Source organism: Pyrgilauda ruficollis, unplaced genomic scaffold (genome assembly GCF_017590135.1).
Source record: "Pyrgilauda ruficollis isolate IOZ18807 unplaced genomic scaffold, ASM1759013v1 scaffold35, whole genome shotgun sequence".
In the NCBI taxonomy this organism is placed as follows: Eukaryota; Metazoa; Chordata; class Aves; order Passeriformes; family Passeridae; genus Pyrgilauda; species Pyrgilauda ruficollis.
The window spans coordinates 6,135,079-6,151,472 of NW_024524934.1; the positions used below are offsets into that span (position 1 = coordinate 6,135,079).

General features: G+C 45.7%; 2 protein-coding genes across 14 annotated transcripts in view; one reads left to right on the forward strand and one right to left on the reverse strand.

Annotated features, from left to right (window-relative positions):
* Positions 1 to 6,651, forward strand: part of ATXN1 (ataxin 1) — a 243,927-nt gene extending 237,276 nt beyond the window's left edge. For all 10 annotated transcript variants that reach the window (XM_041475506.1, XM_041475513.1, XM_041475511.1 and 7 more), the window contains one exon: positions 407 to 6,651. In XM_041475506.1, the coding sequence (XP_041331440.1) occupies positions 407 to 937 (531 nt within the window). In that variant the 3' untranslated portion in view covers positions 938 to 6,651. The remainder of the gene's footprint in view (positions 1 to 406) is intronic.
* Positions 3,041 to 16,394, reverse strand: part of GMPR (guanosine monophosphate reductase) — a 47,866-nt gene continuing 34,512 nt past the window's right edge. Inside the window, exons 9-10 of one of the 4 annotated variants that reach the window (XM_041475516.1) lie at positions 4,905 to 5,135; positions 3,041 to 3,223 (exon numbers count right to left, since the gene is read on the reverse strand). In XM_041475516.1, coding sequence (XP_041331450.1) covers positions 3,205 to 3,223; positions 4,905 to 5,135 — 250 coding nt within the window. In that variant the 3' untranslated portion in view covers positions 3,041 to 3,204. Of the gene's footprint in view, positions 3,224 to 4,904; positions 5,136 to 9,182; positions 14,010 to 14,950; positions 15,162 to 15,184; positions 15,516 to 16,394 lie in introns of those variants that run through there. The other 3 variants (XM_041475518.1, XM_041475519.1, XM_041475520.1) reach the window with 3 other exon arrangements.

The following is a 16,394-nucleotide window of genomic DNA, read 5'->3' on the forward strand; positions in this document are numbered from 1 at the left end:
GAACTGAGAGCTTCTCTTGAACCACCCTCTGGTTGGAAAGGGTCTTTAGATTTGAATTACAGGTTCTAGGTACCACAAAGGGATGGTAGGAAACAGTTGGCCAGACGCTGAAGCTGTTCTACCCTGTCTGAGCGGCTGGATGAAGGTAAAGCTTGATTCCTACTGAAGTTTGTGCTATGAAATACTGAGCTCAGAGAAAGTATTAAGATCTGGGTGACAAGGGCTGCCATGAAGTCTGGTGACCAATATTCTGATTTTGCAGAAACCGAACATCGCCTTTGCAATTCCAGCTTTATCCCTCTCCCCTGTGGCAAGCACTGCACATGTGTGAGGGCTCATGGAGTGATCTCATGCTCTCTCCTCTCTCTCCCTCTGTCTTCCTGTGTTGTCCTGTCTCTTTCTGCAGGTCAGCGTAGAAGTCTTGGTAGAATACCCTTTTTTTGTATTTGGACAAGGCTGGTCATCGTGCTGCCCTGAAAGAACCAACCAGCTCTTTGATTTGCCATGCTCCAAACTCTCAGTGGGGGACGTCTGCATATCGCTCACACTCAAGAACCTGAAGAACGGCTCTATTAAAAAGGGCCAGCCCATGGACTCAGCTAGTATCTTGCTGAAGCATTCAAAGAATGACAGTCTAGCTGGAAGTAGACACAGGTATGCGGAGCAGGAAAACGGGATTAATCAGGGAAGCGCACAGATGTTAGCTGAGAACGGTGAACTGAAGTTTCCGGACAAAATAGGATTGCCTGCAGCACCTTTGCTCACCAAAACAGAACCCAGCAAGCCCCCAGCAACAAGGAAGAGGAGGTGGTCAGCCCCTGAAACACGAAAACTAGAGAAATCAGAAGAGGAGCCACCTTTGACTCTTCCCAAGCCTTCTTTTATTCCTCAGGAGGTTAAGATTTGTATTGAAGGTCGATCCAACGTAGGAAAGTAAAAGTTGTTTGGGGAAAGGAAATTAGGCTATCCCTTGTCATTTTTATCCAGATTACTGTACTGTAGACTAAATAACCCAGTATTTACATGTTATCATCTTATTTTAGGTTTATGTTATAACCTTGTTGTTATAGTTGCAGCTGGTATTATGCAGGAGACTGGTGCATATGTTTTTCCACAAGTGTTTGTCAGTGACTAGGTTTATTGAGAGCTACAGAAGGGGCAGTATCTGCTTCACACACCCTTAGTGGAAATGAATGTGTTGTCATGGCTCCTGTTTTCTAACACCTCGTGTAGGACAGGGTCCAGCTGTGATTTTGTTTTCTTTTCGTCGCTTTTTTTTTTTTTTTTTTTTTGGTGTTTGTTTTGTTGTTCTGGTTCCTGTTCTAGTTTTTTTGGGGGAGGTGAGAAGGGAACTGTAGCAGAGGTGTGTGTCAGACATGGGGTGCGTGTGCGTGCGTGTGTGTGGGTGTGGGTGCGTGCCAGCCCCCAGGGCGGGACGGCCGCTCTCTGGAGGGTTGGTGATGAGGTTTGCTCACCCCAGGTGGATGCTGAGGACACAACCCTTGGGTGTGTTACTGAAAAGGATCAGACAGTCTCTGATGTTTTCAACAACAAGCCAACTCTTACTCAAGGCTCTGCTATACATATATATATATATATATATATTTGTGTGTGTGTATATGTATATATATATTTTTCCCCCATGGGGTCTGACTGCACTGATTTTTATTCCTAAAGCAAACTGCCACACCACATTTCCTTTCTGCTTGCTAGTGCAGTTCCATTGCCCGGAGTCAGCGACGGCGAGGCTGTACGGACCCTCGCGCCGGTCGCCCTGCAGGGTTTCCCTTAAGGGCGGGGGGCTGGGTGTGTGCGTGTGGCGTGGGTGTGCGTGGGTGTGTGAGGAGGCCTCTGGCTCTGCGGATGCGCCTGGCTCTGGCTCACTCCTGTTTCTGTGCAGTGTTAGACAAATCGACCGGGTTACGCCAATGACATTTGCTTCCACAAGGTAGACGCAGACTGCCCCTTTGAGATCACAGGCATCCATCGTTTGCAGTTAGGTTGCAAATCTTTGTCTTTAACTCTAGTACTGGTTTTAGTTCATGGTTATGGACAACTGGTGCCACTTTTTTCAAATTGCGGTGTGTGACACAGGAATCCGCTGTTGAAGATGAACCTAGAATGTCTTTAAGCACTTAAAATGCTGTTCACACTTTATTGCTGAGCATCCTGGTCTAACACTCAGTACGTACTGTATATCACTTTAATCTGCTCGGAAAGCAACAACAACAAACAAACAAATCTCTTCAACACTGTAACTACATGCAACTATGTAAAGTTTTCTCACAGGCAAGATGCTGAAAGTTTTAATGTGGTTTCAAAGGGATGAATGTGAATTATTGAACTAGTATGTGACAGTCATTGTCCACAAAGGACTACTTAATAGGAGGCACTTTTTAAACTTTAATGCTTGAGAAAGAGTTAAAGGCATATGCGAGCTGACATAATAAAAAAAAAAAAAGAGAAAGGAAAAAGGAAAGAGGAAAAATCATTGTCCAGTGTTTTTGAAAAAGATGGACTTTAAAGAATCTTGCAATTTGCACATCTTGAGTTTATCATTTGTGTGGTATTCCTGCAGTTTTTACCTAATAATGTTGTGGGGTGGGGGGGGGTCTGAAAGAGCATAAACAAATGTAGCAATTACTCACTAACCTGCCTACGCTCTAGGCCATTTCATAGGGTTACGTTCCTTTCAGAGTTCATTTTCAGTCTTTCTACCTTATCGGCCACACAGAACCAGGTCCTACCAGGACACCTCTGAGAATTTTTCTTCAGATTTGCTGAGAGAGTTTTCCAGAAAAAAAACCATTTCTATAAGTAAGCAAGGTGTTTGTTTGTTTTGAAAACAAACCTATTGTTATTTTATTTTTATTATTATTATTGTTATTATTATTTGTTATTTTAATTGCATTGTTTTCCATTGGAAAGGCGACATTTCAGGAGTTTGGTACAAACCAAGTAGGAGCGGGGGGATTCACGCGTTCAGTCTTTTCTTTCCCCAGGTAGGGCCGGATCCTCTGAGGTGCTGTGCACCAAACCTCCTGCACGAGCCTCGGGGAGGTGCGAGTATGAAGTGTCGGGGCTGAGTGCTAAAGCCTGTCGCTGCTTCTTGGAAGATCCCAGTGGGATTTCAGTGGGATCGCACTCGGGCCCTCTGTGAGCGAGCGTTCGTGTCGTCATTTTTGGTTGGCGAGTTCACATCCTTCAGGTAGTTTTGAAGAAGCTGTACTCATAGGGAGAACAGGAAATCAAAGTCTGTCATTAGAAACACAGTAACCTAAAGTGAACAAATTTATTTAAAGTCTTGTTTTCCCTCTCCCCTGAAATACAGTGCTTTTCTTTGAGAGAAGAAATGTTAACCCCAAACCCCATCTTTGACTCTTGTTACTTGTTACTTGAAATTTAGCTCACACCAGACCTAATTGTTTTTATACCATATTCTGGGGTGCACCAAAAAGTTGAAATATGTTTAAAATAGCTTGAAACTTTTTTTGAATTTCCTTGAATTTTATTAACCTCTCAGCGGGCTACCAAATAGCTGAGTGGGTTTCTTCTCACAATCACACAGCTTAGTTAGTGCTTATTTGTTAATATTTCTGCTCAGAGAAGTTGCTTAATCTTCCATATACTCTGCTCAGGGCACTTGCAATTTATTGTTTTGTTTTGTTTCCTGTTTTTTTTTTTTAAGCTTTGATGGTAAAGGAATAGAAAGATTACAGATTTTAGTTCACAGTCTTACCACTATTTCTGTACTTCACGTGTACTTAGAGAAAAAGAAATCTCAAGTAAAACCATTCGCATACACATTTGTGGTCAATAAGGAAGCAGGGGCTATTAAACTGACTGGATCTATTCAACTAACACTAAAAAAAATAATAATAATAAAAAAATACATTTGGAGCAATAGGAATGTATTAGTTCTGTGCTTGTATTTCAGACTGAGGAATTCTGAAATAACTGGTTCTTTCCAAACAATTGTCCCCTTCCATGCTTTAGCTTTTGTAGGATGTGCAATACTTTACGTGCCAACTTAGACTCACCTGTGTGGTGTTAGCTAGATCTCATACTCACTTCTGATTTCCCCTGGTTTTGTCTCTTTTGAATTCTTTCTTTCTGCCTTTCTCCCTGCCCCCCCCGTCTCTCCCTGTCCTCCCCCCTCCAAAAACCCACACCATACTAAGGGTAGAAGATCCCTTGCCCCGGGAAACATGAACCCTTTTTCTATTTGTTGTTTAAAGAGATCCAGGAAGAAAAAAAAAAAAAAAGAAGCAAAAAAGAGATGTATTCATGTCTACATGGCATCCATCCAGGCAGAGGGTGGCACTCAACCATATGGCCGAGTGCCACCTTCCACCTGGACACGCGCACACAGGAGCTGGCTCCCATCGGGGCCGAGCCCTTTGCAAGGTGGGGCTTTGCCTTTCCCTCTGGCACTGAGCATCCCTTGTGGTGCAGCCCCAGGCCTGGGAGTGCCATCGATCCCCAGGGCAGGTGCAAAACACCACTCGTAACAGGGGATGCTGAGGTGAAGCCGAAGGAGGAGGCTCTGCCTCTGCTCTGCTTGGCGGCCGCCTTGCAATAGTAACTAAGCAGTTTTCTTTTTTGTCTGCTTGTTTCTCTCCTTTTGTAGCAGGCCTCTTCAGTTTACAATGAAATGCATACAATCACCAAGAAATTAGTCAGGGCAAAGAAAAATAAAACAAGAACCTCTTTATAGGGATTTCTAAAAAACAAAAAAATTTATTTGTCTGTCTGTCTATCTATCTATCTATCTATCTGTCTGTCTATCTATCTATATATCTATCTCTATATATACAGTGACTGTTCCTTATAGCGTCTAACTTAGGCATTGTTTCAGTTTGTCTGGGCCACATCGTGGGGAATTTGAGTTTGATGTCACTTACCTCGAGTCCTCTGGTCGAGACCCGAATCGGAGTCGCTGTTGACCTATTTTACCATTTTGTACCTTGCCCTTAGACTTGCTTTCACTCAAAGATGCAGTCCTCGGGAGGAGGGGAGGGACACACGTTCCTTTTTTCATTCCTTTCATTCCTTTGTCCCACTGTCGCTTCGTTCGACCCGTCGTTCCCGTCATTTTCTCAGCATGGGGAAGTGACATCACTACTCTTGTTTCCCTTAAATCAAGGAACATTTAGAAACCTTTCACACCTTTTACTCAGGGATGGGGCTGGTGTATGTGTGGTACACTGATGTGACCAGAAGCAGCACTTTTACTGCTCCGGAGTAGGGATGTACAATGTTACAGACAAGTTTGGATTTCCTGCATCTCATGGTTTAAACTTTGTAGATCTCATTTAGATTGCAATACAAAAGCAGCAGGCTCAGCATGAACTGTAGCTGTTGGTTATCATGAAAATACACTCTCTGCAGATATTTATATTACTTTAAAGTGTGTTGCCAGTAGTAAAAAGGAAATTGTGAAATTCTGTTAATTCTCACAACTGCTTAAAAAAAAAAAAAAAAAGCCTGTGTCAAGGAGAGCGAATTCTCAATCTTTTTTAACACTAATAGTGTTGTTTCAGAGTGGCTTTTGGTGCAATGCTCTGCATGTCATGGGACCCAGTTCTGCAAACGCTTATACATGTGCCCATGGGAGGTCTGGGCTGGCCAGCAAAGGCTGCTCAGGGGCTCGCTGTAAAGCACATGTATAAATCTTTGTGAAATTGAAGCGTGGTTCAATCAGGGCCGGATCCTGACCTTAATTAGGCAGCTGGAAAAATGTCGGGGTTGACCAGGGCAGAAGCCTTGGGCAGGTGGAGGGGATTTGCCCCATTGAAACACTTCTGCTGTCCCAGAAACTTGACAAATGGCAGAACAAGATATGCACTCATACAGTTTCCATTTCTTCCCTCCCCATCATCACAGGTAGCAGCAGAGTCCACTGCGGGCTCTGGCCAGTGTTGATGTGAAAAGCAAGGGGAACATACCACCAGAGTGGAGGCAGTAATTTCCTTTTCTCTGGTTTTCCAACCCTCCCACTCTCCCAAATGCTGTAATACATAGCAAAATGAGAATTTGTTGATGCAGATATGCATATGTGCACACACACCCCCAGGCAGAAGTGTCTGTTTGCACACAAAGAAGTTACGTGTGCATTTTTTTTACGTGTATGCCTACATGTCCACTTGATTCCCTGTCCAGAGGACAGCCTTGCTTTATGCCCATAGGGAAATTCCAAACACGTTGCACACCTCTACTCCAGAGTTCAATTTCTTTTACATAGACGACCTCGCTTCAGATGTGTTACCTTTACTGATAGGATCTTTTCTTGTAGCACTATACCTTGTGGGAATATTTTTTGATGTAAACCTAATTTGAGAAGCTTATTAAAAATAGAAACTTTTTTTGAAGCACTCACATTGAGGAGTACAGGTAATGTTTTAAAAAATTGCACAAAAGAAAAATGAATGTTGGAATGATTCATTCAGTGTTTGAAAAAGAGATGGCTCTGTTTGAACAGTGAGTTTCATACCTTGTTTGTAAAAAAAAAAAAAAGTTTTTAAATACAAAAGCAGAGAAAGGTTGAAAGTTACATGTTTTTTGTATATAGAAAATGTCATGTCTAGATGATCTGATTTGTATTGGCTCTGGCCAGGAAGAATTATTACTTAAAAGGCTCTTAAAGAACAACTGTGCTTAATTTTCTGTTCGTATTACATGGGTCCCATTTCTGGGGAATGGAGTCACACTGTTAATGCCTGTGCTGAAAATACACCTTGGAGCAGCAATTCCTGAGTGCAGCTACCAGGCACTTCGAAGGGTGGCTACTGTGCAAAACGAGAGTCTCATCCTCCGGCTGTATTTGGCTTTAAGTCTCTTCTGCCTGTGCTGAGGGAGCCCCTGGCAGCCCAGAGGTCAAGGCTGGTTTCGAGGGAGGCCCTGGCCGTGCCCTGGGCAGGCAAGGCCCGGCTGGCCCGAGTGCGGGGACCCTGCTGGTGCTGGCAGCTCTCGGGCTGAGAGCTGCTGCTGGCTGAGCACAACTTGCGTAGTTTCCACCTGAGGTCTTTTGGTCCCATTTTTTTCTCTCTCTGGGGATGCTGTTCTACACTTTTTCAGCACTTCCTGGTCCAGATGAAATCCAAAGAGTACAACCCTGAGCTAGAAGTGCTTGTAACAAGGTATCCTTGCCCAGCACTAGCAGCACAATGGTACCCGAGGTGACCCGGCCTTCCAGCCCCTGTCACTGCCCCTTTCTCCCACCGCTGCTGCCAGGGTGCCAGGAGCAGCTGGTCACATGGTTCCAGTGGCGGTCTTGACCAATGGCAAGACCGGTGTTTTTCAGAAGCCAAAAGGAGAGGATCCTGAAGCAATTTCTGAAAAGAGGATCCTTTTCCTGTCCAAAGATTGAGCTGGGCAGCTGGGACCTGGTGGCAGGGTGGAGAGGGCAAAGTTTCCAGCTGGTCCCATCCCCCTCCCCAGAGATGACCCAAGCTTTGGCTCCCACAGGCACAGGGGATGGGAATGCTCGCCCTGTGCAAGTGACCCCCGGGTGCTCAGAAACCAGCCCCAGTTGTGTTATGGTGAAGTGCATTCAGCCAACAGGTAGTATTTATACAATAACCGTCTCTGAGGTTTCCGTAGGTTTTTTCTTATTGTTAGCTGAAAGGACGCAAGTCTTCCACTGAGGATTTTAAGGAGGCTTCATCCAAGGTTGTTACTTTTTTGTTAGTTTCTCTTTTGAGCAGTTAAAGCTCCTGTGCCCTTTCCCTCGACCACGCAGTAGGTGTGCATTGGAAGTGTTGTTTGCAGCGAGCGGAGTCACTTGTTGAAGCTGTCCTTGCTGTACTACGAGATTGGTGATGGGCAGAAACTTCAGGGCCCAGATCCTCGGCCAGGGTGGAGCCAGGGTGGGACCACTGGCTCTGCCGGCAGTGTGGGTCTGCCCCTTCACACCTGCTGGCGAGGGGATTCCACCCTGGCATTTGCTTTAAAAGTCCAGGACCCAGGTACTCTCCCGTTGAACAAGCTCTGCAGAATTCTTGTTCCAGTCCACCGGGTTTGGATCTGGGCAGCTGAGGGCAAAAACGGGCCAGGGATGGCTGCAGGTGGCTCGGACGGCCAGGCGCTTCGCGAAGTTACTAATCTGGTAAGGCATAGATGCAACTCTTCACGACAGTCAGCTAATGTTGAAACTCACTAATGTATGTATTTGCTCCTTTTTTTTTTTTTAATAATGTATTAACTTGTTGAACACTGTTCTTTTCGCAGTGTTACAAAAGTGGGGGTGGGGGGAATTTCCCAACCTTTTTCAGTTTGGGTGAGCTACTGAAATCCATTTTGTACTAGCTATGTCACCGCTCCCGGCAGCAGCTGGCAGCGGCGCTTGGCCGAGCCGGGGTCAGGTCCAGCCATTCAACATCTGTAGTTTTTAAAGTAAATTTTTTTTTTAATTGTCTAGTATTACTAATGAGGGTTGTTGCAAATCACACTTCCAGTGTAGTTCCTAGTGTAGGCCCAGTAAAAGGGATATCGCAGCTTTGTGTTGGGGAGAAATTGAGCTGACATGGCCAGTACAAAGGAGAAAATAGGGAGGGAATAACGTTTTGCACCTTATTGAAAAGAGGAGAAGATTTTAAGTGCATACAGACATAGTTAAGAGCTTTTATTGTGACAGGAGAACTTTTTTCCATATGCGTGCATACTCTCTGTAATTCCAGTGTAAAATATTGTACTTGCACTAGCTTTTTTAAAACAAATATTAAAAAAAATGGAAGAATTCATATTCTATTTTCTAATGGTGGTGTGTCTATTTGTAGGATACACTCGCGTCTGTTTATTGAATTTTATGGTCCCTTTCTTTGATGGTGCTTGCAGGTTTTCTAGGTAGAAATTATTTCATTATTATAATAAAACAATGTTTGATTCAAAATTTGAACAAAATTGTTTTAAAGAAATTGTCTGTATACCAGTACAAGTTTATTGTTTCAGTATACTCGTACTAATAAAATAACAGTGCCAATTGCAAATGCGTGTTTTTGTCTTTTATGACTGAAGAGGAGAGAGCTTTCCTAGGGACATCATTTGACCAATTTAATTCCCTGCCCAGTCCTCCCCCAGCCCCGCCCTGGCAATGCATTTGAGAGCATTGGCTTTTATTTGTGACGACGCCCAGAGGCGGCCTGTACCCTCCCACCCATGGCCACAAAACGCTCTGCAGCCCGTCAGGGTGAAGCTCTTTATTGCATAACAAAAAGTTGGGAGCAGCTGGGATGATTGGGCCGCGAACACGGGGATGCCACAGCAGAGGGAAGGGGGCAGCGCTCTCATCACCATCTCAGCAGGGCTGAGCAGGGCAGCAAAACACTGAAAGCCGAGCAGCTTTTTGGCCAATGACACAGAAACACTTCACAGTTATCACGGGCAACGCCAGGGAGTTCTGGACTCCAAACTGATTTATGCATGAAAACTTTAGCCAGCAAACACTGGGTCAAATAAATGTCGGGGAGGGCTTGCTTAAGCATCTGAGTGACCACAAAGGAAGCTAAGGCTGCAGGGGGTGGTCTGTCCGGAGTGCAGAGCCGTGCCAGCATCTACTCGAGACATGCTTCAACCCCGCTGCCCCTGGCAGCTCCCAGCCCGCAGGGAAGGGCTGGCCCTCTCCCACCTGCTGCCTTGGCTGCTGCAGAGGGAAAACTGCTATTCTTGAGCCCTGACTTTTTCCCTCCCTTCTCTTCTGCACAAGGCCAAATCTGGCACTGGCTGCAAAAGCCCTCCTGGCTCCAAAAGAGAATTTTTGGTGTAAAACTGGTATTAGCAACTAAACAGCACCATCCCCCAGTGGGAGATGTGAGATGGCGATGGATAGACACTGTACATACAGCGGCAGAAAGCTGCAGCAACAAGTCTGTCACGAGAGTGGGGTTTAACAGGTATAAAGTAGGGAGTGCTTGGTTCAGAAAAGCTTCAAACTCTCATCATGTCTTTGACTGAAAGCACCTGTCCCAACACAGTGGGGCTTGGCCAACAGCTGCCACGCTTCTTCCTTAACCCCATCCTTTCTACCCCTGCTATTGACTAGCTGAAAGAAGAGACAGGCACATTTTAAATAGGAAAAGCTCCCCCAAAGGCAGAGGCTTCTTCTGATCCTGCCTTATAGCTCTCCATATTTACAGGGTGTCCCCATCCTACATTCAACCCCACCATGCCCTAAGGGAGAAGAAAGCTGCACCAAAGCACAGCCGAAGCCCCTGTCCCATGGCCAATGGGGACTGGCTGTTCCAATGAGCAGATGGGAATGTGTTTCTCCCAGAGAATGGAGACCTTCGTGGCTTGTTTTGCACCTGCCAGGATGTTGGCTCAAGGCCCACCCCCTTAGCAACTGCTCACACCAACAAGGAGGTGTCCACTTGCACAGTGCACTCCTCGCGGCCACCACAGTCACCGACGAGTGAGCAAGGCTGCTGCTGTGCCGAAGCAAGGCAATCCCAGAGCAGCACTGGAGTGCCAGGGGTGTTAGAGGTGTCCTGATGTTTCAACAAGCCACAGGCAGACATGCTCAGCATGGATTGCTTAATGACATAATGTTGCATTTTTCAGCATCCCCACTTGTAGGTCTTTGGTATGTTAAACTGCACCCCTGTGGAGCCAGTGGGAAGCTCAACACGGCTCTTGGGAGCTCAACAATTGCCCGGCTGGGGGAAGCAGGCATGGCTCTGGCTTACAGTACAGGCTGTCACACTCACAGCATTCTTCTGGACAAGATGGGGTTGGAGTGTAGGGTTAAAGAAGACCTGGTTATGCAGAATGACTCAACATTAAGCATTATTAAGCACTTAAAAATTTCATTTCCCACAAAAGGACACCAAGTAACAAAGAACCCAGTTAGATGTGCAGGTGAGGTAGATCTACAAATGGCACATGGCATTTGTCAGTGGTTGCGGTCTTGACTTGGACCATCCTGCCAGACAAAGTGTGTTCCTGGCTCCCTCTGCCTCAGTTCCTTGTGGGAGTGGCAGCAGGCTTGAGCAGGGTACAGGACCTGGAGCTAAGTGAAGATCAGAGCAACAACTGCAGCACAGGAACAGGTGTTAAAGGGGGACTCAAGCGCTTTTTTTTTTTTTTTTGTATTTTCCAGCCTGTCTCAGAGCTGCACATGTACAGTGTCAATGATGAGCACTGACATAGCTAAGGGTTATTCCTGAACAAAATTCACATATAACTGGGTGAGATGCAGACATGCCACCAGTTCAGCCTTTCTGCATCTCATTTCTCTCTCCTGCTTACTTTTCGAGAGGAGAAAATGAAAGAAAACATGCTGCTTATCAAAACAATGGTAAGACCTGCTATTCAGAAAACCTAATACCTAACATCAAAACTTTATCAGTCACCATTCATGGCATCAATGTCATTCACAGCCTGAAGAATTCCGGGGACAGCTTAAGAATAGCCTGTCCCTCTCCTGTTAATCACTGATCAGAGGTATGTGCAGGAGGGGAAGGAAAGGAGGTGGAAGAGTGGCCCCATTTGCCACACTTGTAGAGAGGCAGCCTCCCCTTGCCTCCAGCACCTGCCCTTTGGAAAAGAAACTGTTCTGAGGCCATCATGAAGCTGCTTGTTTTGGTGTGCGCATGATCTTTTAAAAAAAGGTTTACAAATATATATATTTTCTTATATGCATTTCTTAAATTCCACTTAGAAATGTAGCTAAAAAAAGTACAAAAGCGCTAGTGAGAGTGGGCATGAGGCCAGCAGAGTGCTGCACTTCCCACATGTGAAGGCACCAGTGTGGAGACACACCTGTGGTCAGGCCTGGGCTGTGGTGGTCTAACCCCACTCCTGACAGAGGTGTCCATTTGCTTCCCCTCTGCATCATATAAACAGAGGAACAGTGCTGTCCCACAGCTGTACTGATGCAGAGAGGTCACACTGCCCCTGCTCTGGGCCTAGTGCAGCTGAGAGCAGTAGGTGGTCCACAGCACCTTTCTGTGGTGGAGAAGCCTGGCATTCTCTTAACATGATGCTTCCAGGCTGGAGGGAACAGAGATTCACAGGGCCTGCTGCTCTTCTGCATTCACATTCCTTTATGATATGTGGGCAAGACAAATGGTACTTGCAGCCAGCACAAGCATAACCTGTGCTCACATCAAGGCCCGTCCTCTTCCAAAGCAGACGAAGAGGTCATCCCACAATTAAGAAGTACATCCTACATGTTAAATGGAAGACATTTAAAATACCAGGCAATTTAGAAGATACCCTGTGCTTTTTTTTTTTTCCCAGTATGCACCACATACTTAAAATCACCAGGGATCAGCTTGTGGCCTGGATTTGCTTCTCAGCATGGTCAACTGTACCAGTCCTTGTGATGGCTTTTTGAACAGTCCAGCGTATGAGTTTAATTCTAGAGTTTCTCTTTGCTATTCCTTTTCCTACAGATTACTTTTTTGCTTTTCAAAGGAAACCTGCCTCTTTCACAGACGTCTACAGAAGGGGAAAGCAAGGATCTGAAGTACTGAAGTAACATTAGCTGCATTATGATCTCAGCAGCAGTTTAAAGTAAGTGGCCAAGCATTATTAATTCATTGGTGCTCACTTTTACATCATTTATCATATCGAGCTACTGTGGTATTCATGTAGATGCAACATGTATTTCTAAAGAAATTTTCATTGTGATTTATCAATTAATTATCAGGCCATTACACTTTATTGAGGTGTTACCCAGAGTCTCAAACATTCACTACTGCCTTTAGAGCAAATGCTTTAACTCCATCTCAGCCTGACAGTGTCTTGCAATCAACCAAACCGTTCTGCCAAAAGCTCTCTCTTGCTTTACATGATGTCAAGGACTGCAAAGGAGTGGTACCACATAACCAGAAGGCAATTTGATCCCTCTGGCTTCCTCCACCTGGCCACAGACAATGCACTGCACAGCGTTTTTTCATCTTTGCTAAATGGATGTGAGCAGGCAAGGGAACAGGGAGGGCTACAAAGAATTGTAACCCTTGTCAGGGTTGCAGTTGCTGAGTTTCAATGTCTTTAAAACCTGTTCCCAGAGAGCAGTTAAAAGCAGGAACCCAGGTAATTCAATAACTGCACTTATGAGGCAAGCTCTGAAAAGTGATCACCTGAATGATCTCCTCAGATGGGGGCAGGGGGGCCAGCACAGTTTTGCTACATTCAGTGCCCGCTTCTCTGAAGGGGCAAGTCCACTGAAGAGGGAGGTTTAAGTAAGAACAGCAACATCAGCCCTGTGAACTGAAAGTTTCAGCGATCTGGCATTTTTAGAATCACATGTCACCAGCAGCCAGGCCTCATCTACCATCCACCTCTGAAACTTTGCAGGCTGGCAGCTGTGCTGTAACATCCATTCTTTAGCCAGAAAAAAGATGAAGAGAATTTGATTTTTTATTTCTCCATGCAATTCCTTGCATCTTTTTCTCTCCCAGCCTGCAATTTCTTAAAGGTGCACTACAGAAAGTGGTGGTAGCTGACAGGTCAGTCTTAGAAACAGGAATGTGTGAATGTGTGCAGGCGTTAACAGCCATGTCTGTACAAGCCAATTCCTTGTTAACTGAGGTTTCAGCAGCTATTTATCAGAAGGGGAAAAAAAAACAGGTGAAGAAATGATTAAAAAATAAAATAGGCACAACGATAAAAGATGAGGCTATTGCATTTTGAATCAATGGCATTGTGTTAATAGCATGACCTTCCCCTTCCAAGTCCCAGCCATAGCCAATGGCTATGACACCGCTGTTCTGAGAGAGAGAGAGGGAAGTTTGCCACTAACACAACATGGAGGAGAAAGCAAAGGAAAAGAGCAGCCCTTCCTGCTCTTCTTCCCCACCCCTCTCTCCAGCCCCCCAGGCCTAGGCTAGGAGAACACCTCGTTGTGCTGCTGGGTGACCCGGATAAACGTTGTTCTCTTGCTCAGTTCCTTGAGTTTGGCAGCTCCCACGTAGGTGCAGGTGGAGCGCAGCCCCCCGAGGATGTCCAGGATGGTGTGCTCCACATCCCCTTTGTATGGTACCTCCACAGTCTTGCCCTCTGAAGCCCTGGAGAAGAAATCAGTCACTGCATTCATATGGATGCAAAACATGAGTGTGTTTAATGGAGAATTGTGGAGCTTAACTCTGCAGGTTGCAGTTTGCAAATGTGTCCTCAGCTTTATCGCTTGCTGCTTGGTGCTCTCAAGCACTGAAATGCCTCAGCTCCACTCACCACCAACACTGAGAAGTAGACAGATCTTGCAGATGCTCCAATATCCCATGAGTTTATTTACAGATCTGCCCCTTCCTCCCCTCTACCATCTGCCTACAAGCAAGTGGAACTTCCAGCTTTATTGAAAAGTAAATTTGACTGTGAGAGTTGCAAGCTTTAAAGTGTAAGGAATGGCCAGACTCAGAGAAATACTGGAGCTAACTCTCAGGAGGCACCACCCAGCACAGCTCTATAGAGGCTTCATGGCCCCTGGGCTCTGTCCCATGTTACTGATCAGACACAGATGGAAGTGCTCTGTCTGTCTCCTACCAGTGTGATTCTCCAGAGCTTGCAGAGAGTGGGAAACCTGTTACAGAAACCTGCTGCACAGCTGTCCCTTGAAGCTAAAAGGTGATGTAGCACAAATCAGTGCCAGGCAAAAAAGCCAGAAAAATAGCAGTGCTGTGAATACTGTCAAGTGCTGGTGCATGCCAGCACAGACTGCACTGTTCCCAAAAAGCACATCTGAAGAGTTACGCGATGGAGGAATCCAGGCAAATAACTTACACTCCTCCTCCAGCTTTCTCCAGCCCCATAATCAGCAATCCCTCCTGTAGCAGAGACCCTTAATCAGCTGATTAGTGGGATCAGCAGCTGATCCCACTACACTTTAGAGTAAGCTTGTTCTGCCTGGCACACTGGCTCCTCTGGGAAGGCAAGCCTTGGGAAGAGAGGGTCTACGACAGATGTGAAGGGAAGAGGAGATGCTTTCCTTCTGCCCTACAAAATGGAGACAGAAATCATAGCAGTGGTCTGTCATTGTTCTACATGTGGCTTTATTTGCTTCTTCTTTAAGAAAGTTTCCAGGGGATAGTACAAGAAAAGGCATGCCTGTTTGTAAGCTCCATTTGTGAATCATTAACAACAGCAACAGCTGCTACGTGGAGGTACTTCAGTGTGAGCCTGGCTATATTTCATCCTGTTAGTTTAAATGCGAGGTCACAGCCCTAGGGAGACAATAAAGGCGAAGTGTTGATATGCCATGTGAGTAAGGAGCCATGATTAATCTCCCTACATTTGATGAGTAATTGACTCTTTCTTGAAACTCTTAAAAAAACACTGCAGTGAGTGGCCAGTGGAAGATGGATGTGCCACTGGCATCTCACAGACTGCACAAGGTTTAGGGGTCTGTTGTATGGCCTGTGCTGTTGAGAGTTCCCAGGCTTTTATTTCCAGGTCCAGTGCAAGAAGGAAAAGGCTGGACCCATGAAACAACACTCAAGTCACTGTTCCTGGCTTTTGGCCATGCCCATCTCTTCCAGTCAAAGTTGGGAGGTTGAGCTCAGGCTTCAGGGAGCTTCCTGCAAGATTGTGAGAGACAGTGTGTGTCTGGGATTTGCAGAAACCAGTGCAAGTTCTGTCACATTCTGCCACCTGAAGAACTCTGCATGCTGCTCTGGGCAAGGAGTGCAGGGTTTACTGCATTTGTGCATGGCCACCCATTCAGTTAATGCATGAGAGGTCAATTACCTGATGCATGAATGCACCATCAGTTCAAATGTAAACTCCCTGTTAATTCGTGCTTAAGCATCCTGTGGGTCATAAGTTGCACATTGCTCCTACGAGCATGAGCACTTGGTGGTCCTTTTTTCAGTGAAAAAATACAGAAATGGGTGATGGTTACAGCCACTGCCCCGGGAGGTGTCCCTGCAGTGGCTACAGTGGTATTAGGAAGCTGAAGCTTGTGGGTTGCCACTTCAGGCTTTGGAGACCAAGATCTACAGAAGTGGTGAACACCTAATGACACAGCCCCAAAGCTCTGACAGATAAACACTGGCTATTGCTCCTCAAAGTGTCAGCTGATGAGCTGGTGGGACATCCTGTTGATCAAGCAGTAACCTGCAGATACCAGCGTACTGGGGAAAACACGCTGGAAGAGAGGTGTGGGATTAGCTCCACAGCCTTGTCCACAGGAATAAGGGGATGAAGTTTCTGATGAATATATATTCAAGCTGTGCTAACATTAACCCCAATAGTCTTGCCCCCAGAGGAAAGGGGTTTTTAAGAGATAACATGTTGCTCAGACCGAGCTGGGAAGTCATCTGGCTCCCAGGGAAGCGTGGGTGGAATTTTACTATGTGTATGCACACACTGATGCACTGTTAATTGCTGTAGTGTGGCCCAGGGGTGGGATCTGTATCCATATGGGTATATAACCAAACGTTAACCCCTTTAACACA